This window comes from Sander vitreus, chromosome 9, assembly GCF_031162955.1.
Source record: "Sander vitreus isolate 19-12246 chromosome 9, sanVit1, whole genome shotgun sequence".
Lineage (NCBI taxonomy): Eukaryota > Metazoa > Chordata > Actinopteri > Perciformes > Percidae > Sander > Sander vitreus.
Genome location: NC_135863.1, coordinates 3,365,390 through 3,392,551, shown reverse-complemented (window position 1 = coordinate 3,392,551; position 27,162 = coordinate 3,365,390). Strand labels below are relative to the sequence as shown.

Genomic DNA, 27,162 nt, shown 5'->3' with positions numbered 1-27,162 from the left:
TTGACAGCTGAAGGTTATTTAGGCTGATTTATTTAATCAATGTTAGATATCTGTCTGTACAATGCTTTCTCCATAATCAGATACTCATGTTAATGTTTCCTTCAGTTCAGAAACACAACACTGACGCTCTGTAATTCGTTTACCGTAGTTTGAATGTGTGTAAGGTCACGGATTGCAGCTTTGATGGTCTGAAAGTGTTCTTACTCTCTGTTACAGTAGCTACACAGATCAGTTGATAGCTCAAAGATTGTGCTCGTGGCCATTGCTGCAACTAATTATTATTTCAATAATCATTAACCGGTTGAATTAAACACCCAGTTATGCATTTTGGTATAATCGTCATCACATCAGGAAATCATTCCTGATTACTCTTCCCTCCTAAATTGTGAGAATAATCTAGTAAAACATAAGTGGTTTTGGAAGTTTGATGATAAAAACATGGCCTATGTTTAGATTTCAATCAATTTGGACCCCATACAGCCACGAAAGGGTTTTGACATTTTTGAAAGGACCACATGCTGTGTGCTTTTAGTGAGGTGACTAAACACCACAAAGTGCAGGCCACAAAGGCAGCTTAGTCATCGTTGGTAGTAGGTGTTGCTCTAAAGACGAAATTATACTGTCCACGTGCGTGAGAGTGCGAGGGTCCGCCGGGGTCTGTGTGACCTACATGTAAATGTCGTCATCAGAGGGTAGGGCCTATACGCGTGGGCTCTGTGCGGACGTACGCATTCCGACAACTTCTTTGTGGCAACTCCGCTACGCAAATTTGAATTTCCTAGGATAGCAAAGGCATAACCCGCCCTACTCTTCCTCTGACTGGCTAGTACTTTTTTCCTTTGTTGGTTGGATTTGTTAGGTTTAGGCATAAGGAGTGAGATTGATAAGCCAGCGTAAACTAGTCGGAGGCAGAGTATGGCGGGACATTCCTTCGCCATCCTAGGAAGCACAAATTCCTCTACAAGTGGTAGAGTAGCGATCTACTCGAAGCAGCTAAACCAAGGCTGCCTGATCTGGGCCCCGTGTTTGGCCCGTGCCCCCGTTGTTTTTGCCCGACATGGCATTTGACATGCTCATGCTTATTCTCCTCTTATTTTGAAAGTGCTGGAAAATCCTAACCGTAGTGGCTAAAAAGTTCTTAATCCAGTCCTTCCAGAAAAATGCGGAGTTTTTTTTGTGATTGTTGCGGGCACGTTTTCTTAAACAATGCGATGGAATATGCGGGATATTTATGCAATTTTATGCGATGAAATTGCCGGAACTTGCAAAAACTGCGGTTTCATCATGACTTCATCGCGAGGTTTGCAGCTTTTCGATGATGTTCACGTCGCGTAATTATGTCACTTAACGTTCTCATGGCAACAGGGGAAAATGGCTGCTCTTGTGTGAAGTAAACGCAACATTTTTCATCTTTTTTGCAATGAAAATGCGGGGATTATGAAATCATGCAAGCCCCGCATAAATATGCAGACTTCGGCTGATTATGCATTGAATTATGTGATCACATAATCACGTTTTTCTGGAGGGACTGTTAATCTGAGTTGTACGGCAATGTAAAGCCCAGTGCTGTTAAACTTCCCTATTAAATTACATACGCAACTTTTATCTACAAAGAATTACGGTATTCTTCATCATGTATTTGTGGCCGGTGGCCTTCAATTCAGATACATTTTGGCCCTACATATGAAAGAATGTGGGCACCTCTGGGATAAACAGACCTGCTATGCGCCTGTGGGGTCCACAGTTGTCCGTGTATGTGTCCGGAGTATAATTGAGCCTTAAGGGTCAGTGTGGTACGGAGCAAGTTTTTTGAGATCTAGACATAAATTTGTTTTGCTGACAAAGTGCTTTATCTCTATGGAAACAACATCAGCACTGAATAAAGCTGAAGCAGCGTGCTTTGATAGAAAAATTAAATAATAATAAATGACACTGTGAGTACAGTAAGACTGCAGCCACACCTCACCACAGTACAGAAAGTGAATATGTTTGGAGTTTTTCTGACCCCCAAAACCAAAACCTTCTATGGAGTGAAGCCCTGCAACTCAGACTCTGCCAAAACCAGTTTAAGTTATTAATGTAATAGGAAACCCAGATGTGCCTAATAAATTATATTTCTCATCTGTTACTAAGCCTGGGGTAATGTTCTGATACTGATCCACACTGAACTCTTCGACTTCAGACTGGTCCAGAGTTGATAACCGGGACAAGGAAGGACTGGATGTCTGTTCTGGCTTTTAGGCCAGACTACATCTGTTCTGCTCATTCAGCTAATTATGATGAGTGGTGTTTAGAGGCTAGGCCTCAGTGCTTTAGTATGAAATCTATTCTGCCTCTACACCTCTCTACTGTGACAGCCTAAGTCACTTGACCTGCCTTTTTTAGAGCAGGGCGGAAAGACATAAGCAGACGCGTCCAGTTCTTTGCACCTGAGGACAGAGTAAGGATCCAATCAGAAATAGAAGTTGTGTTTTTCAGTAACAGTAAACGCAGACAGCGTCCTCTACCTGAGACTTAATTGTACAATATCATCAGGGGACATTTTGGGACTCTGTGACCTACTGTATATAGATCATTTGAAACTCGAAACATTTCCTGCCTATTGTGTCAGTTGAAACAAAATACACGTTACTGATGAAAATCTACTTTAGTGGAAAGTACATCAGTACATGTGGACTTCAATATATTATGGAAAAATCCCCTGGCACATGAGAAGTGATGGCTATGGTTTGTTTGGAATAACTGGGTTGCAGGATAACAAAGAAAAACTCAAACTTAGAAACATTTAGGGAAAAAACACACAATCACAATACTGATGCAATGTTTAAACTTAGAAATAAGCACAGTAGTTCTTCAAGTTGTGCTCTGAGAATTGCAACTGCATTTCTGTCTTTGTCTTTCTCTCCCCCCACCCACCCAGAGTCAGGCCATGCGTATTGTGCGGACAGTGGGCCAGGCGTTCGAGGTTTGTCATAAACTGAGTCTGCAGCACACGCAACAGAACGCGGACGGACAGGAGGACTGCCACAGCGAGAAGAACGGCAACGACTCCTCTGTCACAGGTACACAAACACAAAGAGCAACATGCACCTGCTACATAGTCAGCGTCCCACTTTAAATGGCCTGTAGTGTCTGTAAATGTTCAGCAATGTTGCTCTGCCCTCAGAGAGTTATCGAAAATCATGATGTTTGTTCGCTTCTCTTTTATCAGATGTTGGGATCTGTGCTTGTTGCTTGTTCACTCCTAAGTCAATACTTTAGAAGAATCCGAAGGTTGAATGTTTCGTGCAGGAATTTTAATCAAAAGTTGTTGAAAGGGGAAAAGTTTCTGTCGCAACCTTGTACTGGAGAAGCTCCTTGAAGGTTGGTGAAGTGAAGTCAGTGATGAATAGAAAGAATGAAAAACAGAATGAAAAACAGATATAAAGTATCTTCAGTTTGTTGTTAGACCCGTTTCCAAAGTTGTTCTGGTATTCCTGGAGTGTCACTGAACACTGATGCACATTTCAGAGGGGGGAGGTCAAGAAATATTTGTGAGGCCAGAAATGATGTACTGTATTGTGTACAGCACACTTTCTTTACACCTTAAAACAGCTGTTGATTCAAAAGATGTAAACGCAACAGGACACACCGAGCAATAGAGAAAATACACAGGCAGGCGGATGTGTGGGTGAAGTTGATGTAACCGTTCAGGGTTCAGTATGTTAGAGTGTGCAGATAGGGTGTACTAAAAATGGGTCTAAAATAAAGAACAAACGAATAAAGTGTCTGAAAAGGAGACTCCAGGATCCGTTTTGAAAAGCAAAGAAAAAAAAACATACCAAGCTGTAGTGTTTCTTTAAAGAATTTGGGGAGGGTTGTAGGGTTTTTGTTTTTTGGATCGGGACAGAAAGGAAGGGGAAGCCAGGATCCATTCACCCCTGTGTGAGGAAGGTTTCAGCCCAGTAGTATTGCAGAGCATACTTCACCCCTTTAGAAAGATAAACAAACAAGGAAGGAATGGTATTTTTAGGTCATAGAAAGAAATATGGAACTTTATCAATAAGGCCGTGCTGGAAATTGACTAGCAAGTCCAAACACACATATGCTCATATGCTATCAGATAGCACAAACTGATTGTACTGTACACGCACTCCACACACACACACACACACACACACACACACACACACACACAGATACAGAAGTGCCTGTTCCTGCTTGCATTGTGCTCAAATTGGCGAGCAGGAGAGGGCAATGCTGGAGTGAATGTCATGGATGAGTCAACCCAAAGAAAGAAGGCAGCACACAGCAACACTGGCGGGCTGAGCTGTTTTTATCCGCTGCCTCGTGCCTGGCCAGGATGGGCTTCACTGCAGCCCAGGGACACGTGGCTCTGAGAGGGGTCTGAGAGGACAGACACGGGGATTCAGCAGTTGGAAGGGTCCACGATCAGAACTCTTTCACACCCTCGTTCCAGCCATTACAGCAGCCAGCGTTGGTCAGCCCCCCCCCCACCACCCAGAGCTGAGAGTGGCAGGCCGGGGTACCGTTATCTCCACGTCTCCCTTCCAGCCCTCCAGAGACGAGCTCTCTTTCACATGCTGATGAGCCCAGAGATCACCCACACACTATAACTGTACATCCACGCATAATGGAATGGAGCCCCACACGCATACAAACTCAGGCCTGTACACACACACTCACACACTCGCTGTCATGCTGTGTTAAGCAGCACAAGAGCCGTCATGCACAGCCAATGAGCTTATCTTCAGAACTAATTATCACGGCAAAGAAAGAAAAGGGAAAGAAGAGTGGAAGATATCGGATTAGGGAAACGGAAAGCTGGAAGAAAACATGGATAGTGGAGGGGAGGAGGAAGAAGCGATGGATATTAGAGGATAAGGGAACTTGGGATCATGGAGGATGGGCGTGAGTAAAGAAAAGATCAAATATGGAAGTGAATTTGAGAGGAGGAGATGAGAACTGGGTTAAGCAGCAGGGAGTCAGAAGGGAAAATAAGCAGAATCTACAGAGGAAATGTGTTTTGTTCTCAGAAATACTTTTATGTGCAGAGTTTCAGAACAATTGTACAAAATGCTGCAACATCAAATGAACAGTTTAATCAAATTAACAACAAATAACTGCTTAAAAATGGCTTACATGATGGAACTAATAAAGCCCACTCACTGGAAAATAATGCCAAACTGTGGAACAGTAATATTACCATTACAGTTCACATTAGCATGAGACATGTTGACATGACATGACAGATGTTTCCAATGCAGTTCCACTTGTTAAAGTAATATTCACAATGCCAGGAGTTTAAATGAGCCAGATCCTTTTACTTTAGTATTATATTGTTATAGCTTATTTGGTCATCCATGCACCGGAAATGACTAGTCAGAAAAACAAGTCAGACAGGTTGCATATTGGCATAAAAGATACATTATACTATACTGCACATTTAAGATGTACTAACTTTATTATTTTGACCTTTTCTGCATGCCGTTCCCCTCTCTCTTCCTGTGTTTCCTGTCTATCTCCACTACTAACTCTTGAATAAAGGGAAATATATAAAAAAAAAAATTTTTACAAAACCATTAAATAACCATTAAATAAATAAATGTATCCTGACTGAATTAATGACAATTGACAACTTACCAGGCTAACAAACTAACCAGGGATAGCAAGTGAGGGCAGAGAAGGGGTGAAGTTGGAGAGGAATAGGAAGAGGAGGACCGAGGAAGACAACAGGAGGAAAACATGTCAGAAACAGAGGGCTGGAGGAAGGACAGGACAGCACTGATAGCTGGGTAGAAAGTAGGAGGAAGAGAAAGAGTTGTAGAGCTAGCAGCAAGTAATCAAGCACAAGGTTTAAGTGGAGGGGGAGGACAGCACTAAGAGCAGGGTGCACAGAAGAATGAAGGGGAGTATGCATGGAAGAAGAGGGGTGAGGATGTGGGATGGACAGTGGAGGGGAGGATGGAGAGGACCGATATCCGATCTTAATATCGGATCGGTGCACCCCTAGTTTAAACATTTGACCTACTTTTCCATTTATCTTATTACTAGATGCTATTGCAAGTTACAGTCAAGTTGAAGAGATTATAAAAAAAACAAAAAAAAACTTGGTATTACCTAACTATTTTGGGTGAGAATCCTAACCTGTTAGTTGCTCTGTATTTTAATCTAAATTTAAGATATTTTTTTTGTTCCATAAAGAAGTGCATATAAGTTAGCAAAGAAAGTGAGTAATCATACCCATGTTTTCATCTTTTTTAAATTATTGTTTTTGTAATGAAACTTGCTGTGGGGAGAGGCAGCCTTGAGTGAATGTCAGTGACTGTAGTAACTAGTACAGTCAGGAAGCAAATGCCGTTTTCAATAACTGCATACGCCCGGCATGCATAGTTATTGACATAGTTATTGCCCGGTAAAGGGTTAAACAATAAAAAGCATCACAACCAGAATACTGCCACTTACATTTTCCTGTTTATTCAATTGAATTTGAACTGTGTGAGGATATGAGACGCAACCTCAGGCTTTGTAGTCAGGTGGAAGAACTGTTCCAACTGGGACAACAAGCGTTACAGTAGTTTTCTGTTGAATTGCCTGGTGGGGAGAATCAAAATGAAATAGTAAAATGTTCAACAAAATTCAGACTGCTGAAGGCAAAGACAGTGTTAGGATTCTGACAAGGGTTCCATCAGTTAGTGGAATCAGCACGGGACCTCTTGCTATAATTTAGACCTTTTTTTGGTGTTGACTTTATTGGAATATTTTAAAAATGTAGACTAAATGTGTGTTCTCCTACAGAGACACTCCAAATATTCCAGTGTATCAGTCTGGTATAAATTGTCGCAGCTTTTGACATTGTGTTGGACGGTGTCCTTTGCCAAAAATAATCAGCCCTGTTGGAACAAACAAGTGTGGAGGGCAGAGGAAGAACAGTAAGAGTGCTCCTCGTAAACTGTGTTGTTGCAGTCTGGATTGATTTTGTCTCATCCACGGGGCAATATTGTTGATCTCCATTGTTAATGACATCTGCTACGGCAAAAACACGGTCTGTATCCAATCTGGTCCAATTTGTCCCATTAAAAATGTATTAACAGTAATGAGAGTGATGTTTAAAAACTGAAAACACAATATGGAAACTCTCATAAAACGAGAGTGCTGGCTGCATTGTGTTATATTTGTATTTGCATTGTTTTATAGCTCTTAAGAGTTGTACCTCTGAACAGTTTAAACATACATTTAGTCATAATCATGCCTACAGTATGCTGTGGTTCTATGGATAATGTTTCTTACTTGAATGTATTCATGTGTGTCCGCCCATGTGTGTGTGTGTGTGTGTGTGTGTGCGCGCTTCTGGCCATGCTCATGCCTACATGTGTGTATGCAGGCGTGCGTGCTCATCCACCTGTATGTGTGTGTACATTCCTCGGCACAGTTCGGGAGCTAACGGGCGCGGAGAAGACGCCGACCGTCACCGAGGAGACGGACATCGATGCGGAGGAGGTGAGCCAGGTGACGGCAGCAGAGGAGTTAAACCTCAACAGAGGGGTGACTGATCTTGACGCCACAGCCAAGACAGCTGACCTGAACAGTGCAGAAAGCAAGGTAAAATATTGTGTGTGTGTGTGTGTGTGTGTGTGTGTGTGTGTGTGTTCTTGTTTAACTATATTCGTGGGGTCCAAAAACCGGGAATACAGTATACTTGTGGGTCCGGACAGCTCTGTGGGGCCAAAAAACAACTTTAAAGGGCTGTTTGAGGGTTAAGACTTGGTTTTAGGATGATGGATAGACTTAGGTTATGGTTAGGGTGAGGGTTAGGGTTAGGCATTTAGTTGTGATGATTAAGGTTAGGGTAAGGGGCTAGGGAATGCATTATGTCAATGACGGGTCCCCACAAAGATAGTGAAACGCACTGTGTGTGTGTGTGCGTGTGCGTGCTTCTTTATGCTCTACTTTTGAGTTCATCATTCCTGTGTCAGTATTATTGGTTGTGAATTTGATTACTTTATTAATTGCACGAAATAGTGCAACAGTCAGTCAGATTTCATTGCTGAACTATTTACTAAACTGCAGAATGCACTTCTGTTCCATCTTTGTTGGGAGTCACACATGCGCAGTAGCTAGGTAAGGACTACTAGCCAGTCAGAAGCAGAGTATGAGGGCGTGCCACGCTAGCAGCTAGGCGAGCATTATAACATGTGTAACAAAGTGACCACGTTTGTCTCTGAAGTAAAGGCTGGACTACAACAGAGCTGTTTGGAGCAGTTTGTGAACACTGTTTTCTGTTGGAGATGGTAAGTCCCTTTGGGGGGGACTTTGGGCTTTTTCACTTTGTAAACCTATAACATGCACACAGTGGCGGTTCTACATTGAGAGGCGCCCTGGGCGAGACCCCTTTCAAGCGCCAACCCCCCCTCCAAAAAAAAATTAACTATTGCAATTACAACAGGAAACACACTTTTCTCCACCTCCAACATTGCCAGAAGACAATGAACACAATTCTGCACAAAATATGACAGTATAGGTTATGAGAACTTAAAATAAATATATAGTATATACATAAATGTGCCAACAATATATACAATCATAAAAAATTTGTGCAGCATGCCTACGTCTTTTATTGTTGTAGTGTTTTGTCCACCACTCAGTTTTTGGCTCAGTTTTATCAAGGGGCAAAGTGTTTTAAGGGGACTTGTGCTTACCGCAGGTTCTAGCCTCACTCTCTCATCTCTGTCTCTCTCCTCCTGAGTCTCCTCCTCACTGTGCATGCCACTGACACTGCTGCTGACACTAACACCACCCCCACTATCATCAGCCACGGGAGCTGATGAAGGTCCTGCTACTGCCGAAAACATGTCTTTTCGCTTTTTTCTTTTATTTGAGCCACTTGGGTAACTTTGTTTCATTTTCGCTTTTAGACCATTGCCATAAAAAGATTTAGACTCGTCTTGCTCTGTCTCTGTACTCCCAGTTCTCCTGTGTGTTTATCTTTCGCACCCGCCCCCGCACCGCTACGGACTAGTCCATTTCATTGTAAAAGTAGGGGGTGCCAGCAGGGCGCCTGCAGCTGCGGGGGGGGGGCGCTGATTTGCCAATTCCCCACACAGTGAAACAATAGATAACAGAAAACCGCTTTGCGGCGCAGAGGACTTTATTTTTTCTTTTTTTTTTTTAAGTTCTCGTGCCGCCCTCCATGTGATATGAAAAAATGCCGGGCGACTGCCCGGTTCGCCCGTGCCAAAAACCGCCACTGCATGCACAATAAAAATACTGTCAACTTGTTAATCAAAGGTTGAAGCTCAGCATAAAACATATATTTGTCTAGACATGCAGACTGTAGACGGTTAAGGGAAGATTATTTTTTGGGGCTTTTTTCCTTTTATTAGATGGTGACAGTGGATAGACAGGAGAGGTGGGAGAGAGATGGGGGATGACACGCAGCAAACTGGGTGAGCTAGAGCTCGCCCCAGGGATTGACTGCTTTTAAAGTGTTCTTTTATTCTGTTAGGAGGACTGACTTTCCTGCAGCGCATCATGCAGCCAACGTCATCAAACAAGGGCATAAAAATAAAGAACACGTTGCCCTGGTGACCTAGAGGTTAAGGAAAGAAAGGTCCACACAAGGACAGCTATAAAAACATGTCTGTCTGTGCATAAAAATCTAGAGTCAGTTCACGTTAAGGCTAGGAAACCTGGCTGGAAATCAAAATGTCTGTTCCGTCACTTCGGATCAGGCTGACCCCTGAGTGTGACAGAGGATATCCAAAGTTTAAACAAGCTTTCAGATTGTCTTTTTTTATTTCTTTGAGGAGCCTTGAAGCCTGAAATGAAAAAGTATTTTCACTCTGATTTGAATATACATGCCTGTATTAACCACCACACCAACTCTGTGTTTGTGTGTGGCATGAGTATAGAAATAGCTCCCACTACTTGGTTTCTATCCAGGGGTCTGTTTCAGAAAGGAGGTTTAACAAACTCTGAGTCTAACCCTGATCTCTGAGTTGATTTACCCTGAGATGGGAAACTCTGAGTTTTCGGTTCCAGAACAGCTGATATGAGTTGGTTCAATCAACTCAGAGTATGTTCACTCAGAGCTAAGCGCGTGCACCACCACAATAAAAAGGCAGCATGAATGGAGCCATGATACTACGATTCACCATGGTAACAACCACAAGCTGGTCGGCGGAAATACTCACGCGCACATACAGCGAGTTTGAACATGTATTTAGTTTTTAAAAAAAGCAACACAGCAGCTGCTGTAAAATAGCGAGAATTGGTGTGGGAGAAAATTGCTGCTCAAGTCAAAGCGTAAGCTCTAATATAGTGTATTAATGTCATATTTAATCACAGGTAACCTATAATATTACTGGTGAAAACTGGCCACACCTATAATTTCATTTAGGTGCAATCCTGTGGGCGAAAAAGTAAACTACTACTAATTCTATTCTGAGTCTGAAGCACCATCATTAACAGAATTATGATTTACAATCATTTATTTCTTTTTAATGTCTCTTACAGGTTTGTGTCCAGGGAACTCTACACAAACGTTTAAAACACGTTTCAGAGCGAGGCACACTTTACTGACGGCTCTGTACAGTGGCTTTATATGCTCCGCATCAACAATGCTGTAAAGAAAACTGCAGTTTGCAAAAAAACATAATGCGACAGAAATAATGTGCTGGGATGTAGAGCATGTCCACGATGGGTGACGTTAGTGATATGAGGACGAATAAGGTTATGTAGGCTACATAACGGATAGACTGGGAAGAGAAACGATACCGCTTAAATAGGAGGTTATCTGGAAATGAAAATGCATCTATAGTCAGGGCGTCAATGTCATCTCCCGATGTATGTTTAACTCCATGCGAAGTAATACAGCTTCTTCATCAACGGGATCGTTGACACAAGGAAATACCATGTTCGGAACAAAAACGTTTTATAGTCTGCCTAACACAGTTAATAAACCACTGTTTTTTATTCATGCAGATAAACTGTGCTAAAATGCACCTGATACAGAATGAATGAATGAATGAATGAATGAGGAAATGAAAGAGCGCTGTGTCAGAGGGAGGAGACTGACCCCCAATTTCCACCGGTTGCGGAACGGTTGCGGAACGGCTCAGGAACAGCGCCGGAGTCATTAGGTTTCCATTAAAGTCAACGTGTGTATTTCCCGTTCCGATTGCGTCCCAGCTCCGGCGGTCCGCAGCCCTCCGGCGGTCCGCAGCCCTCCGGCGGTCCGCAGCCCTCCGGAGCAGATACGCAGAGCTTCTATTTTTGCCTCCGCAGCAATTCAGCACAATTCAGATTGTGCGGGACAGGAAGTTGAGCACAGAAACAAAATAAAACAAAAAGTTCAATTTTCAAAATAAAATACACCGTGCTCACGGTGGATCATATTTCCCTGCACTACACCTTGAAAACACAGCACAGAGTTGTTTCCCCTCTACTCCTCTGGATGGACGCAACAAATCGGGACCTGGTGGGTATTGACGGACGGCAGAGCACGGAGCCGTTCCGCAGTGGAGCCGTTCCGCAACCGGTGGAAATTAGGAGTGAAAGAAACTCAAGGTTTCTTGAAGATAACCTGCTCCCGACCAGGTTAGGTTCACAGACTCAGTTACCCTAGTAACTGACTCTGAGGTTCAGCCTCTCTTTCTGAAACGGGCTGGAGTTACCCGGAAACGGAAAACTCAGAGTTCCCCTCACCTCAGGGTTAACAAGATTTCTGAAACGGACCCCAGTTTATGTGTTTGTGTTTGTGCGGCCTCATCATTTAATCCTCTTGGCCCCCTTGGGAGCATAGGGCTATGTGCGGCCTCATACTGTTGGAGATTTGATACAGCTCAGTCAGACTGTCTGCTCTCCGGCCTGTGGAAAGCCCCCACCAGCAGTCTAATCATAGCCAGAGAAATGTCCTGTCTGGAAGTGTGTGAGCGCGGCTGTCTGGCTCGGCTGGCAGAGCAGCGTAGAAGCCGTTGTTTACTGGGATTTACAGTAGTATGCAGGGGTGTAATTGAGTTTTTGATTGAGGCGGCGCTGGGAAGGCGACACTGCATGATGAGGGCAGAGAGTGTGTGTGTGTGTATGCGTGTGGGGGGGGGGAGGGGGCAGCAACGTGATGTTTATTACACTTCTCTTTGCCTTGAGACTTTGGGCTCTGCATCAAGTTTGCAAAAATGGTGTAGTGCATAATAATCATTTTATGTTTTTGTTTGGTACTACTTCCCACTGCCTGGTTTTGCTTAGTGAGGTAGTGGACAAGGATGGAGGGAGAGTGTTAGAAAAATTATTCTCAGAGTCAGTGTCGGAATCAAACAGGTAGGTATTCTTTTAATCTTGCAAGATGGAGCAGTTACATGGAAACAACTCATACAGTGTCTCTCATCGAATGCTCAAAGGCTTAGTCCTCTGAGTATACTTGTATTCACAGTGGGAGTGCTGACTCCCAGGTACTGCTATGCACAATCATGACCTCACAGGGACAGTATGCCCTCAGTCTTAGAAACATTTTGAAAAACTAACACTACATTTTTCCAACAGAGGGACTAGCTCCTTTGTGCCCTACAAATGTTCATCTTTATTTTAAGGTTTATATTTTATTGCAATCTTCTCTTCCATTTACAATCCATTTGGAGAAATTATTGATTTTCATGTTTTTGAGATGCAACACTGTCAACACAAAATGCACAATGTCATTCAATCCTTCCAGAAAAATGCGGAGTTTTTTTGTGATTGTTGGGGGCACCTTTTCTTACAAAATGCGATGGAATATGCGGGATATTTATGCAATTTTACTGCGGTTTCATCATGACTTCATCGCGAGGTTTGCAGCTTTTCGATGATGTTCACGTCGCGTAATTACGTCACTTCATAACGTTCCCATGGCAACAGGGGAAAATGGCTGCTCTTGTGTGAAGTAAACGCAACATTTTTCAACTTTCTGCTAAGATATATGTGACTTTTTTGCAACGGAAATGCGGGGATTATGAAATCATGCAAGCCCCGCATATTTTGCGCAGAAATCGGCAATTTATGTGGCGAAAGTGCGGCGTATTTGAAAAAATGCGGCCCCCGCATAAATATGCAGACTTCGGCTGATTATGCATTGAATTATACGATCACGTTTTTCTGGAGGGACTGGTCAATAGCCGCTTTCCCTCAAAAATCCTTCCGCTTTCGGAGGGATTTTTGCAGTTCCTAGAACCCTTTTTTTCTCCTGTTCCGACTGGACCAATTTGGGGATTATTAAGTTCCTCTGGCCGCAGTTCCTATAACTCTTTCAGCTCCTACTTCCGGGCAGGGTCTTTTCCCTTTTCCCGCATAGTGGTGGTTAGATGGCTGTGTTATAATAACAAAAGGTCAGTTCCTATGGCCACTTGGCCAGTGTGAATGCAAATGGCGTGATTAACACTTCCATGTAGGGAAAGATCATGATCTTTGTTAAATATTCAAAAAGTTAAAGCACAAGTCGGTTTTTAAACACTGGCTCTTTAAAACATTTAACCTAACGTTATCAGTGTTTTAGAAGCCAGACAGTCAAACAAAGTGCTTGTTTGATTGTCTAACAGCGTCTAGAAAACCTCTTTGTGACAAAATTGGGGAGCTGCATCCAACAGTTTTTGGACCTTTCTGAAATAGACTATTTGACAATGACTCCCCCTTCACGCAGCCTTTGGCCAAGTGTGCAGAGGTGCAATAGTAAGCAGGGTTTGACCTTTTCTCTTAAGCTCTCTTTTTTTTCCCACAACTATCCCATTAGTTTGATTTATTACATTGAGAGTTCATACTACCACACTACGTGCCATACTCTGTGGTATGGCTGGTATTCATTTAAGCACCAAGATTTATCACTGCCAATTTTCTGGACAAAGTTGCAGCTTTTTGGTTTTAGCCAGGCGGTTATTTCCGGGGACATACTGTATATCTGCCAGCACAACCAACAGAATGTCTTGTGTTTATGCTTATGATTGTAGTTTTTCAGTTATTCATGTTCTTTTTCACCTTGCCCCTAAAAGTGTCAAACATTCCCCTTTGCAGGAAAAGCCCTTATCTGTAGTTAACTGGGTAATTAGGGCATTCCTTAGGCAGTCTAATTAATGGTACAAAATGAACAGACGGGCTGTTAGGCAGCCCGTCTGTTAGTTAGAGTTTATTCAACTTTTCATCATGACCCAAATGAGAACGTTATGTCACCTTAGGCTCCAAGCTCACTGAAACATACCTGTTCACTCACCACATGGAGACTCCATGGCTCCAAGGCTTTGAGAGCCATTTTTTGGGTCCTAATTTTGAGTTACAAAACCAGACTATTCAGCTGTTAACAAGTCCCATTAATGTTATGAGTTATGAGACCTTTCATTACAGCCCCTGATTGAAAGCAACAGGGCGTGAAATCAGTGAAACAACGCGCTCTCAGCAACAACCTCTATTCTCAGGTCATTGGAGGAAGTGTGTGCGTGGGTGTGTGTGTGTGTGTGTGTGTGTGTGTGTGTGTGTGTTAGAGTTTGTGTAGCTGCATTTGCACGTACATTAACTATATGATTTCTTTTCAGTATTTTTTAATTTGACACATTTGTCACTCTTTAACAGCTTGACAGATTAAATGGGATATGTGCAGGGATAAGTGTGGAAAGGTTACATTGAACAAGATGTGTGTGAGTCGACGTGCCTTTACGTTAGTGCCCATGTGTATGTATGTTTATTACACAATCGTGTGTGTATTTTCCCGAGCAGAGGGATTTGATTCACTACAGGGTTTCCCTGGAAGCTCATGAAAGGGAAAGCAGCCTGTGAGTGTTAAAGTTCATTCTCCTCCTGTCAGCTTCGGTTAGAATCCCTCGGCGGCCTGCGTTCAAACGATCCCGCAGGACTCGGAGAGCACACATCAATCCTACCTTTGGGCTTGGTGTCCATGAGGTTGACTTAGAACGTTGTTAAAAGGCTTGCCTCCTGTATCAGAAGGGGTGCCACTACAAGTCAAATTGGAAAGGTCAAAGTCACATTTTAGAGACAACTGCATTTTACACATTTCAAGAGGCTGCACTTTTGTTTAGTTGTGTGTGTGTGTGTGTGTGTGTGTGTGTGTGTGTGTGTGTGTGTTTACGTAGGCTTTAAAGTGAGGCTGTACAACAAATGCTTTGATAGAGGTTTGGCCTCTGGCCCACTTTCAGATGCTGTCAGGCAGGTGTAGACACTCTGATCCATGAGTGTAGCGCTACAGGCAGCACTCCACTGACAGCACTCTCTCTCTCTTTCCTCTCTCATTTCATCATTAGTGTGCCTCGATTGTTTTAGGCTATCACGACCTAAGATGGACAAATTACTGAGTGGGTGCACGGGGCTAGGGGCCCACGTGGTCAGGGGATCTCTGTTTGAAGTGACGGTTAACATTTCTTGTTGGAAAGTCACAGAGCTCATGTAAAAGTAAGAATGCCCTGATCGTGTTTTTGTTGCTTCTGGTCCTCATAGGAGTCTAAAGTCTCAAAGCAATGAAATGTTTGTTTTTGGAAACGCTTTATTTCACAGGTCCATAATTTCCAAATAAATCACTAATCATTTGTAATTTGGCACTAAATATAAGGAAACTAGAGACTAGGAATGCTAATTTAGATTAAAATTGTTCTGATCCTGAACCGTTATGACACGCAGGCAACGAGTACCTATTCACCCATCCAGGAGGCTCGGATATGTGTATACAAAACTTTAATATTTACTAATACTAATTTTCTGGGATGCATATCTTTTAAAAGAGATCATGACAGTCCTTGTACAATGTATGTTTTCAGTATATAATCACTGGTGACAAGCAGCCGTAATAATGGTGCAGGTGTCAGCGTAACTCCTCTTTTTGATTTGCTTCTCACCAAAATGATCAAGTGCTGCTGCGTTGGATTGGGTTGGATTCATTATTAATTTCTTTAAGTTGTTTTGTTTTACTAAATGTTAGGTTCTCTTTTAAATAAACAATGAATTGAATTGGATTAATATGAATGGTAGTTGAGCAATTGGTATGCAAACAGAAAACTGACCACTTGAAATTCTCGGGATGCACTGCATCAAGAAAACAGCGTCCAAACATGAGCACAGTGCACTACAGGCTGTTAGTTCAAAGTATGAATGTCTGTTCCTCGCCGTAAAAGCTTACTGCAGGTCGTCATTGCTTTTATCCAGTGAAACTGTAATCATCCTGGATGCGGCTTTCAGCCGTATGATTGCTTACCTGGCCTCAGGAAAACAGTGTGATGATGACACGAGGACTTGTGTGGGAGGCAGGTGGGAGGAAATAGAGTTAAACCTGAAATGGTAGAAATTACAGCTTTCCTGTTTGTGTGACTTGGAAATAAATCTGTTGATGCACATTACGCAGCCATCAATCTAGAAAAGATGCTGCAGTGTCAGGAAGATTAAGATTAAGAAATTAGGCATGGAAGAATTTACAATCTGCTCGAGTGCGCACACACTGGAGCCCATTTGCATATTCATAGATTCTAATGAGGGAGAACAATGTGGAAAAAGCCCAGATCAGAGAGAAAGTGGTATTCAAAGGAGATACTAAAATGTTTTAAACATGTCTGGAGAAGATCTTGGTTGCAGACCCCCAACCCAACACCCCCCATACCGGTTCGCAAGACCACTCTTTGCCAGATTGCTGGTCCCCACATCTAAAAGGGTTGAGAACCCCTCGTCTAGAGTCTCCCCCCATTCTTCATCCTTCTACCCACAGCTTACAACAATATCCACTTCTCCTCTGCCTTAACTCACGATCTCAACGTCTCAGGGACACACACACACACACACACACACATTTTCTCTGGTTATCTCCTCAGAAGCCTTGCAGGACATAGACTTATCTTTCCAATATTCTTCTCACACGGGCAGGCAATAAAAATGCAGCCTCTAAACATTTCACTGATTGTAAACTCAGTGGGTTTGTGTGAGAATGTTGCTCTTTATATTGGAGAGTCGAGATCAAATAGGGTCACTTCTTTCGATAGTCCTTTTGGTTTGGTTTTTTTAGCAAGTGTTTGTGTGGACTTGTAAAGTTGTGATACAACTTAAGGATGCCAACCAGGAGTCACAAGGCCTGTCTTCGTACAGACCGTAGCATCATAGCATTCCTTATTCTTGTGTGTTTTTATCCACATCTGCTTTCATACATGCATACCTGATAATGTTATGGTATGTTGAGCTGGTTTCATCCCATGTAGGAGGCAGCTCACCGCGCATCTTGCACATGGGATTGTTTTCCAATGAGTTCTCAGCTGATAACAAACCACAATTTACCCAATGAGGAGTGTAAAACAGTGACTTTTTGACCTGAAGCAGAGCTGATTGGTCTGGTTTTTTTCAGGTTTGTATCAGCCTGGCCATGGTTTTCATAAAAGTCAAACACAAATGTTTCGGGGGACTGGTTAAAAGGGACACACTTTTACTTCCACACATTGGCCTTGTTTCTTCTCTCTCTCTCTCTGTCTCTCTCTCTCTCTCTCTCTCTCTCTCTCTCTCTCTCTCTCGTTCTATCACTTGACTTTCCACTCCATTAGCCTGCATTTTGTGCTAACATTCATTATCTTTTGCCAGGAATGTTTGAGTGTTTAGTGCACAAGTTTCTCATAGATTTATACAATAATGTGCCACTCCATTTCTCCATTCTCGAGTTATAAACATCTTTTAGAGTTTGACCCTCCAAATGTTTTGACTCTGGGATACATAGCAGCCTTTAAAGATAACACAAAATGAACAGTGTAAAACCCTTGCCAGTAGATCAGGGCAACCTAGCAGGCATACAGGTGTATAAATGATATTAGCATTTTAATAACTAATATTGCTACTATATAGCTTCTATCCACCAATGGCAGCACTCAATGTTCCACTGCAGAGCAGCACTCCAGCCGTGGAGCGGGGATACCAAGTTCATATTTTAAAACTTAACAAAATACAACAAACAAATGTTAACAAATGTTATGAGCGGATCCGTGACTAAAATGTCCAAGTTCTGGCAGATATCCATGCAGGACCGTGATGGGTAGTATAAGGCTCTGGGTCTGTGCTAATTAAACCTCCAAATATTGTAACTTTCCTGGGCTCAAGCCAGAGTAGGACCAGCCATCTCCAGGCCAAAGTTTCTCTATATACTAGCAGCTAGTTAATTGCATTCACCTTGCAGCATTTCATTGTTATTTTAACAGCGAGTTAGTAAAATGAGCCTAGGCTCGTGCACAGCGCACGTACACTATGGTTGTTACACACAGGGATGCAGCACAGCACGCAAACATGCAAAAGATAAAAAAATACAAATATTACAATGTGAAATAGTATTATGATATGATCTGCTCTCGTGCTTTCACGAGCAGATCACTTTCTTCTCCTGAAAATCTCTCCTTCCTGCTTAGCAAATCCGCCTTCATAATAGCAATGTGCCAAGGTAAAAGGCTTTTAAAGGGAATGGGAGATGACACTCTGATTTGGTTTATTGCATGTTACGCCCAAAACACACCTACGATTAATTAAGACACTAAGTACAACTCTTTCGAACCATGCTCCTGGTGCACGGACCCTTTTTTCCGCCGTTAAACTAGCAACCTGCACCTGCACCAGCACTTCACGCCATATGCTTAGATCGTTAAAATAGGGCCCCTAGTATCAAAACCAACAGTGCCCCGAGTGCTGAGGACAACCAACATGAACCACAGCTTTAAGGGGAGACACCCCAGGTGAAAAGGGAAAAAAAGACATCAGCATGAAACTTCCCCAGTTGATTACTGACATTAAGACAAATATCTTTTGTATTATAATTTTTTAGAAATTGTATGTTTAAATATGCAAAAAAAAGGTATTATCTCATTAAATTGGATATGCAAATTAATGCCGCCACCAGTGTATTAAAACAAAATGAGGCAACCATCAGCTAAGGAAAGCATTTAGTAATAACTTGTGGGTGGTGAAAGGTGCAACAAAAGCAGCTAAGATAATATAAGGGCCCAGGAATCCTCAGATGTGTTGCCCAGGTGCAGATATTCATCACCAAGCTCTGTGAGTCCAAAGCCTCATCTTAAAGATCACACAACCACATGTGTTAGCGACTGTAGCCCAGTGTGTTGTATTTGACTTACTTTGACCAGAAAGCTTGTTCACACTGGAAATTCCAAAGGCAAAGAAATTATTTTCTTTTCTGTAAATATAGTTTTTTTTTCTTTTTTTAAGACCTTGCCGACTATATTAACCTGATAGCAAGGTTACCACTAGTAATACACTCAAGAGACCAGAGTGCAGTGCAGCCATGTTCTGTGTTTTAAGGAGCACATCGGCTCTTGGATTTTGCTCGAGTAGAAAATCTCGCCGACTAAGCTTAACTCATGCCTGATGTCTGGGCTTGTCAAAAGAAAATCTGGAAAAGTAGAGTTTGCTAGCTAAAGAAGAATACAAACATCAATGGTTATAATCAGTTACTGTTACACTGGTTAGCTCTGTAAGCACTTCACAAAGCACAGTTCAGCGTGCTGCATAGAAAATAGTCAAAAGGATTTTTGGTCAGTTTGCTTACCAAATCAACAAGGTTTCCACTGATGTTAAAACTACTACTATTTATCTTCTTATAATATCCCTCCTACTTAAATCTGCAATAACTGGTTTGTTTTGTTTTTCAAATACATCACTGTTATTACCTTTTGAGTAAGTATAGCAGAACATTTTAGCAAACCGTTACCTCCTTACACATCCAGCAGATTTTAATTTTTTATTTTTATTTCACCTTTATTTTTACAGGCAAGTCATTAAGAACAGGTTCTTATTTACAGTGACGGCCTGACAAGTGGCATAGCCACTTAGGGAAAGGGAAGGAGGTCTAGATAAAAAAATACATTAGAAATACATACATTTTAGAAATTACATAAAATACAATTTGAAATACTACATAGAAAACAATAAACACTTTTAACGGGATAAGTGCACAGGTACATGGGTGAGTAAGAGAGGGAGAAACCATTCAAATATTTAGCTGGAAAATGATTATGTAGAGAAGCAACTGCATATGTCCGTGAACAAAGATGATATGATAGTTGGAAATTAGTTTATCCAGTTTGAGAGTATTTTGCAGAGCGTTCCAGTCGCGAGCAGCAGCAAATTGAAAAGATGCCAGGCCAAATGCAGAGTTGGTTTTTGGAATTCTTAATTAAAGATGAAGTGAGGACCGGGTGTTGTATGTGACAGATTTTGGCTGCAGCAGGTGACCTAAGTAAGAGGTGATCGGCCAAGAAGGGTCTTGTAAATAAAAAGGAACCAGTGAATCTCATGGTGAATGTGAAGGGAGGGCCAGTTGACAGATGAATATGGGGTGCAGTGGTGTGTGTTGAAGGGGCCACTTGTGGCAGACCTGATAGCGGAGTGGTAAGAGTGTCGAGTTTTGATAGAGTGGTCTTGCAAGCAACCCTGTATATAATGTTACCATAGTCTAACATGGGTAGAATGGTCATTTGAATGAGAGTGAGTTTGGCAGAAGTGGTGAAAGAGGAGCGGTTTCTGTAAAGGAAACCGAGCTTGGCCTTGACCTTAGATTGCAGCTTTGATATGTGGATGAAGAAAGAAAGTGAAGTTTCCAACCAGATGCCCAAGTATTTATATGCAGTGACTTGTTCAAGAATAGCCCCCTTGCAGGTGGTGATGTTTAGGGTGGAAGAAGGCGTAGTACCCTTACGGTAAAACCACATGACTTTAGTTTTGAAGGTATTGAGAGTGAGTTTGAGTTGGGAAAAAGACTGCTGTAGTTGGGAGAAGCTATCTTGCAGGGTAGCTTGAACCGTATCAGGGGAAGAACCAGTGGCATAAAGAATTGTATCATCAGCATAGAGAAATATTCACATTCATTTATTCCAAGATGTGTGTCTGCCTACCTGACCAATATTCACTCTCCTTTTACCTCTGGTTTTTGTTTCCACCAATTCCTAAGGGAAACATCTAGCTCTTTAATTGCTAGCTGCTCCTCTATGTTCACCAGTTATTCACTACCTTTGTCTGTCATTGCCATTTAGTGTACATGTAGGTAGTGTTCAGTGGGTTTTTAGAGCTTTTTTTCCAAATACAGCTGCCTGCTGCTTCAGAAAACACCACCAACATGCCTGATTTACTCCCATTTCAAACATCATACGCTGTGGGCACAATTTGATGTCACAAATCTCAAGGTGGCAGCGGTACCTGCTCTTTTCATTGGGAGCATAATTTGTTTACTCTATATGAAATGTAAGTTACTATTACAGACTCAGACATTGTGAGGGGGTATTTTATTAACTGATTATTCTTAGAAACAGGGAAAGTTATTGTGAACATCTTCACAAGAGCCTCTCTACTACTTTTACTACTATGTAATGACTGATGGTATGGTCTGACATTACACGCAGGGCCTCAGTAGAGTGATCTTGCAGGCTTTTTCTCGAGAGCCCTTGATGAAGTTGTAAATCTGTAGCTGAGGCTGTCAGCAGTGAAAGAAGCCAGACCTCTTGGTGTGTGTGTGTGTGTGTGTGTGTGTGTGTGTGTGTGTGTGTGTGTGTGTGTGTGTGTGTGTGTGTGTGTGTGTGTGTGTGTGTGTGTGGCTAGTGTAATCACAGCTGTATGTAGATAAATAAAGACTTCCTTTATCCCATGTCATCTATCTTTAGTTTACTTTCCGTCTCACTTTCACCTTCCTTTTGTCAAGCCCTCTTTCACTTCCCTGTTTTTTCCCCACTTCATTTTGCCACACTATAAGTACAACAAGAGTCCAAAAGATAAAGGAAGACTCCAGCTGTCTGCTTAGTGCCATGTGCAAGTGTGGAAATTAGATGCTAATAGCGAGAGTTTCCTCAGGCAGGCCATTCTCCAGCAGTTACTGTATGAGGAATTTCCGTGGTAGGCCGGTGTTCTCCATCCTCTCTAACTCCACCCCTCCTGTTTAAATATTCTACTCTGCTGTCTTCTCTAATTGGCTTTGACAGCGCTAAACAAGTGTTGAGGCTAGAGAGGCTTTGAATATATATATAATATATATAAGTCTTCACTCAACAAACTGCTTACTGTGTGTTGGAAAGTGTGTTTGTGTATATTGAATGTGTGGGCGTATTCGTACATAAGCATTCCTTTTGGATTCAATGCTCGTCTCTGAAAAATGAAAATTGGTCACTTTGGATCATTGTTGTCCATACGTCCATCAACCAAGCCAACGTTAAAAATGATTGATCTTGTCACTACTGAAGCATTTTTTATGAATTAACTTTTTAACAAGTTTCAGTAATAATATTCATCCACTGAACACCTCAAACACCCATATTTTCTTGCCCGACTAAACATCCCTTAAGTCATTTTTTATTACATTACATTAAATGTCATTTAGTTGACACTTTTATCCAAAGCCACTTACAGTTGCTACATATGTCAGAGGCTGCACACCTCTGGAGCAACTATGAGTGTGTCTTGCTCAGGGACACATTGGTTGATGTATCGCCATCCCACACCAAGAGGCATGTGTGATATCCACTTCACCATCACCACCCACATTTTAATCATGTGTGCAACCATTTCTACCTCGGTCATCTGTTTTTTCAAGGGGGCACTTCAGGCATCATGCCATTACTTAGAATAATTTTCCATTTTTTTGGGGCATTTTTTAAATTACAGTTATTGGCTTACGGGGACGCTATAATTACAGGTCAAACTAGGTGACATATTTTAGTAAAAAAAAATGTTGGCCTAGAAGGGGAAAATGTTCACCTCCACCTTGCTCTTTAATAATCTTTAAATATTTTGGTTGCTTCTTTAAAGTGCTGTTAAAGCTGCATGACAAGATTTGTCACCACCAGGGGGCAGGAATACTCTTGATGTGATATAACCAAGTTGTAAGCTCATCAAGCTCCTATGGCTAGCATGTTAGCAAACAGTTGTGTACTTACACATCCTGCAGACACACCATTGAATTAATGGTTTTGTCCAACAGACAAAGGTTAGCCCAGTATTTAATCTCCTTTTAGCTCTGGTCAGGTTTTACTTCTGGGATGTGTTAAGTGATTCAAATGAATGAAGTGAAACAAAATGGCAACTGTGATTATCAGACTACGTTTTTACCCAGCTCTGGGTCTAACCCTAGCTGCAGATGTTGGGATTTCTTCATCAGCTAATATTTCACTTCTGCTCTCTGTTGTTTGGTGCTGGGCGAGTGGTATGTACACATATACTCAGCTTGTTTGAGCTTTTTTTGCTGAAAACAGCTGCTTACAATGCCATATGGGAGTTTATAAGAGCTGTATAGTCTATATCTCTAATGAATGGGCTAAAAGAGGCTAATAGCTAGAGTAGCGTTGCTAAGCAGGGTGTTCATTCTCAGTGGGTTCAGCATCGTTATGCTTCCTCAGTGCGTCTTTAGAACTGCTTGTCGGACCTTCGAAAAAGCTTCAGCCCCCCCTTACACACCTTTTCAACATTGCATCAGGCGGGCCTGTGTCCGACCCTTTCTGTAACTTTGCGGATCCCACACCCACTTCACACAGGGATTGACCAGCTGTGTGGAGGTGAGAAGGTAACCTGGGTTTGAACTCCTCTCTAACTCTCTTTTTTCATTCTTGACACAACTATTTCTGTCACTTTCCACATGAACGCCTGAGTGCAACACTCTGGGATGCCTTCCAGGATAGACTGTCTGAAAGTATGCGTTGTTATCCCCTTATTTAAACTGGCTTTTCACAAAGCCTTCCACTGCGGCTGTTCGGATCAACTATGAACACTTTTGAATTCCTACATAGTCAGACAACGCGTCATACAAACCACTTACTGTATTTTTTAGTGTAACCAGGCCCTTAGTGACACGTTCACATCAAAAACATTCATTTGTTTCTATGTTAAATGTCCAAAATGTAGCCTTTTTCTTTTTCCCTGTCTTTGGTGCTCACTGGACTACCAGAAATGTCCATCCAAATACTGTGAAAGGTACTGCTAATGTCTTCTTCCTCGAATATTCTGTGGATGATGACGGTAAATACTTTTATATTAGTGGCTATTGGTTAAACTATGTATGAACTGGTGGGAGAGAAAAGTAAAATAAATGGTTTTTTTTAGGGGTTAATGTTGGAGATGACTCTAATGTATATTAGAATGGGATTTCTTTTCCATTTGTGTCGTATCTCATCATGCGGCTGCTGACAGTCTGTTTAAGTCTGTCTTCTTTTTCCATTTCTCTATAATTGAGAATAGTTTCTGTTCACAGTGCTTGAAAGCCAAACATGTCACCATTTCTCCTCTCTGTTAGTTTTCCTTTTGAATCATCTCATTCACTCTTCCAGTCACTAAACCTCCCCCGTTTGCCAGACAACACTCACTGTTTCAAAGCGAAAGCAGCAGTCTTGTTTAACACCCTTTCCTTAGGCAGGAAGAGTGTCACTTCAGGTGTCTGCAAGTAGCTTCTATGGAGAGAAAAAGGTGAATGATGCGTCTGTATTAAACAGGCACTTTGAGAGAAAGTGAGCTCATTTTATGTGATCCGACATCTTTCTGAGGAGTCAAACAAATTCTCTCTTTAACACACACAGCCTTCTGCCCTGCTATTTATCATGTGATAGCACCAAAAAAAACCCAACTTGGATCATTTTCTCTTATTAAGCTAAAAGAGTCAGCTCACACAGGCCATCAGTCATATATTCCTCTAATGGTGTGTGTGTGTGTGCGTGTGCGTGCATACATGTTTGCGTGTGTGTGTTGTGTTGTGCGTTCATCATTGTATGTGATCTGTCTGTGTGTCACCAGAAGGTGCTTAAGGAGAGACAGATGGTGAAGTGTTTTGGCATGGATTCCTTAAGGCGGGTTCAGGTTCAATTTAATTTATGTGTCCCCTTCTTTTCCGACCGTCATTTAGTGTCGCGACTCCAGTCACTTTGAAGCACCCTGCGTCGCCCGCTAGTGATGTGACATTGAACTTGGTAACGTACTTTCCAACATTAGCGCTTCAAAAATCAAAGGCAATTGTTCCATATTAAAGGACAAATCCGGCGCAAATGAACCTAGGGGTTAATAACACATGTGTACCGAGTCGACCGTTCTCTGGGATTTGTTTTCATGCTAATCGAATGTGACCAGTTTTAGCGCTAATTAGCTTATAACGCTAGTCGTCGGGGCACGGGTAAAGTAAAAAGAAATCGCCATTTCTATACCACTAACAAGGCTCAAAATAGCACCACACTTCCACGGTAGCATAATGAGGGTCCCTACATGTAAACCGAAGCATTGAGAACTTTGTAAGTGTACAGACAGTTTCAAGGTAACTTTATTGTTCCCGAGGGGCAATTGTTTGTACAGCCAGCAGACAGACATACGGACAAGACACACAACAATACAGCAAAACATGAAATACCCACAGTATCTAAAACACAATAGTAAATACTGTAAATAAATTTAAAACAGTTCTGACAAATTGTTTGAAATGGAAGTCGGGGATAAAAGAGTTTCTGAGTCTATTGGACCTGCTTCTGGGCATGGAGTACCTACGGCCTGAGGGAAGTAGCTTAAACTGGCAGGACAAGGGGTGGCTAGGGTCAGCTGCAGTGGATTGGGCCTTCTTTGCCACTCTGTTGGAGTAGATGTGGGAGAGAGTGGGGAAGTTGATGCCTGCAATCTTGCTACAAGATGATACTCTCTAGTCCTAGTCGTTTTTTGTTTTTTATGGACAGTGAACCAAACCAGCAGATAAAACAGAAGGTTAAAACAGATTCAATAAAACAGGAATAAAACATTCTCATAAAAGTGGAGTCAATGTTAAAATGCCTCAGTTTACGATAAAAGTACATAGGCTGATGGGCTTTGGCACAAACAGCATCAGTGTGTAGTTCAAAACATCTATCAATTATTGTGCCAAGGTACTTATATTCTTGTACTGTCTAAACAGTTTGGCCATCAATGATAGTGGGGGGGAAGAGGGGAGCACTGTTTCCTAAAATCAATAATTAATTATTTAGTCTTGGAGACATTTAGTTTATTAAAAAGATAAGTAACATAGCTCAAGCCCGGCGTTCGACTGGTCATGATGGCGCCCGCCTGTATAACTGAACAGTACTGTCTTTATAATCTATCTTTTTGATAAACTGTCTGTACACTTACAAAGTTCTCAATGCTTTGGTTTACATGTAGGGACCCTCATTATGCTACCGTGGAAGTGTGGTGCTATTTTGAGCCTTTTCAGTGGTATAGAAATGGCGATTTCTTTTTACTTTACCCGTGCCCCGACGACTAGCGTTATAAGCTAATTAGCGCTTTGCGCTAAAACTGGTCACATTCGATTAGCATGAAAACATATCTCAGAGAACGGTCGACTCGCTACACGTGTGTTATTAACCCCTAGGTTCATTTTGCGCCGCATTTGTCCTTTAAATGGATTAACTGTAAAATATGATCTACATTCACAACCACCTTGTCTCTTCTCCTTGTTTCTTACTGTTGCATCAACTCCGATGGCGCCTGTTGAATAATGTTGGATTGGATTTGTCTTACATCACAGGGTAAACTCTAAAACACTAACAGTGTCTGATACACACGACCTACAGGGAGCACCCATGCTCTGATATAACAATTTGATGGATTGAGGAATGAAATATCCAATTTACACTTAAGGCACAGCTCTTTTGTTTTTGCCCACACATCATGGCATTCATGTTTCAATCTCTTTTCTGGCCACTTGTTAAGTATATGTCTGTGTTGTTTTTGCTTTTCATAAGCAAACATTTTAACACGAAAAAAAAGCCAAGTGTCAATGCATGAACAAATCATTACAGACGAGTTGAAATCTGGTTGCATTCTAGCCAGATGTTGAAAGACTGTTAATGCATCCGTCTTCAACACGCATGTCAGTATTTTATCTGGATTTGAGACACGTGAAATAACAACTGTAAATGTGACAAAGTCTTCCATGTGGAAGATGGACCGTCAACCTGTGTCAGACACTTGCTAAATTGGCGTTCGATCACGCTTAACCTCCAACACCAGCAACATTGTCGTGAGTGGCTTCTAAACATTGAACAGTGCCAAATGTGTTTCAAAGGACAGCAAGGAAAGAGTTGCCCCTCCTGCGTGGATTATATCCAGGTCTCAGCAGTGGTTTGAGAGTGCTTTTTTGTTCTCTGAACCAACTGTGCACCTTGGAGCACTCTTTTTTTTTTT

General features: G+C 42.0%; 1 protein-coding gene across 1 annotated transcript in view; it reads left to right on the top strand.

Moving 5' to 3' along the window:
- The window catches only part of LOC144523071 (carboxyl-terminal PDZ ligand of neuronal nitric oxide synthase protein-like), a 202,004-nt gene that overhangs the window by 126,614 nt on the left and 48,228 nt on the right, over positions 1–27,162 (top strand). The window contains exons 6-7 of the mRNA XM_078258373.1: positions 2,921–3,062; positions 7,433–7,602. Of these exons, the coding sequence (XP_078114499.1) occupies positions 2,921–3,062; positions 7,433–7,602 (312 nt within the window). The remainder of the gene's footprint in view (positions 1–2,920; positions 3,063–7,432; positions 7,603–27,162) is intronic.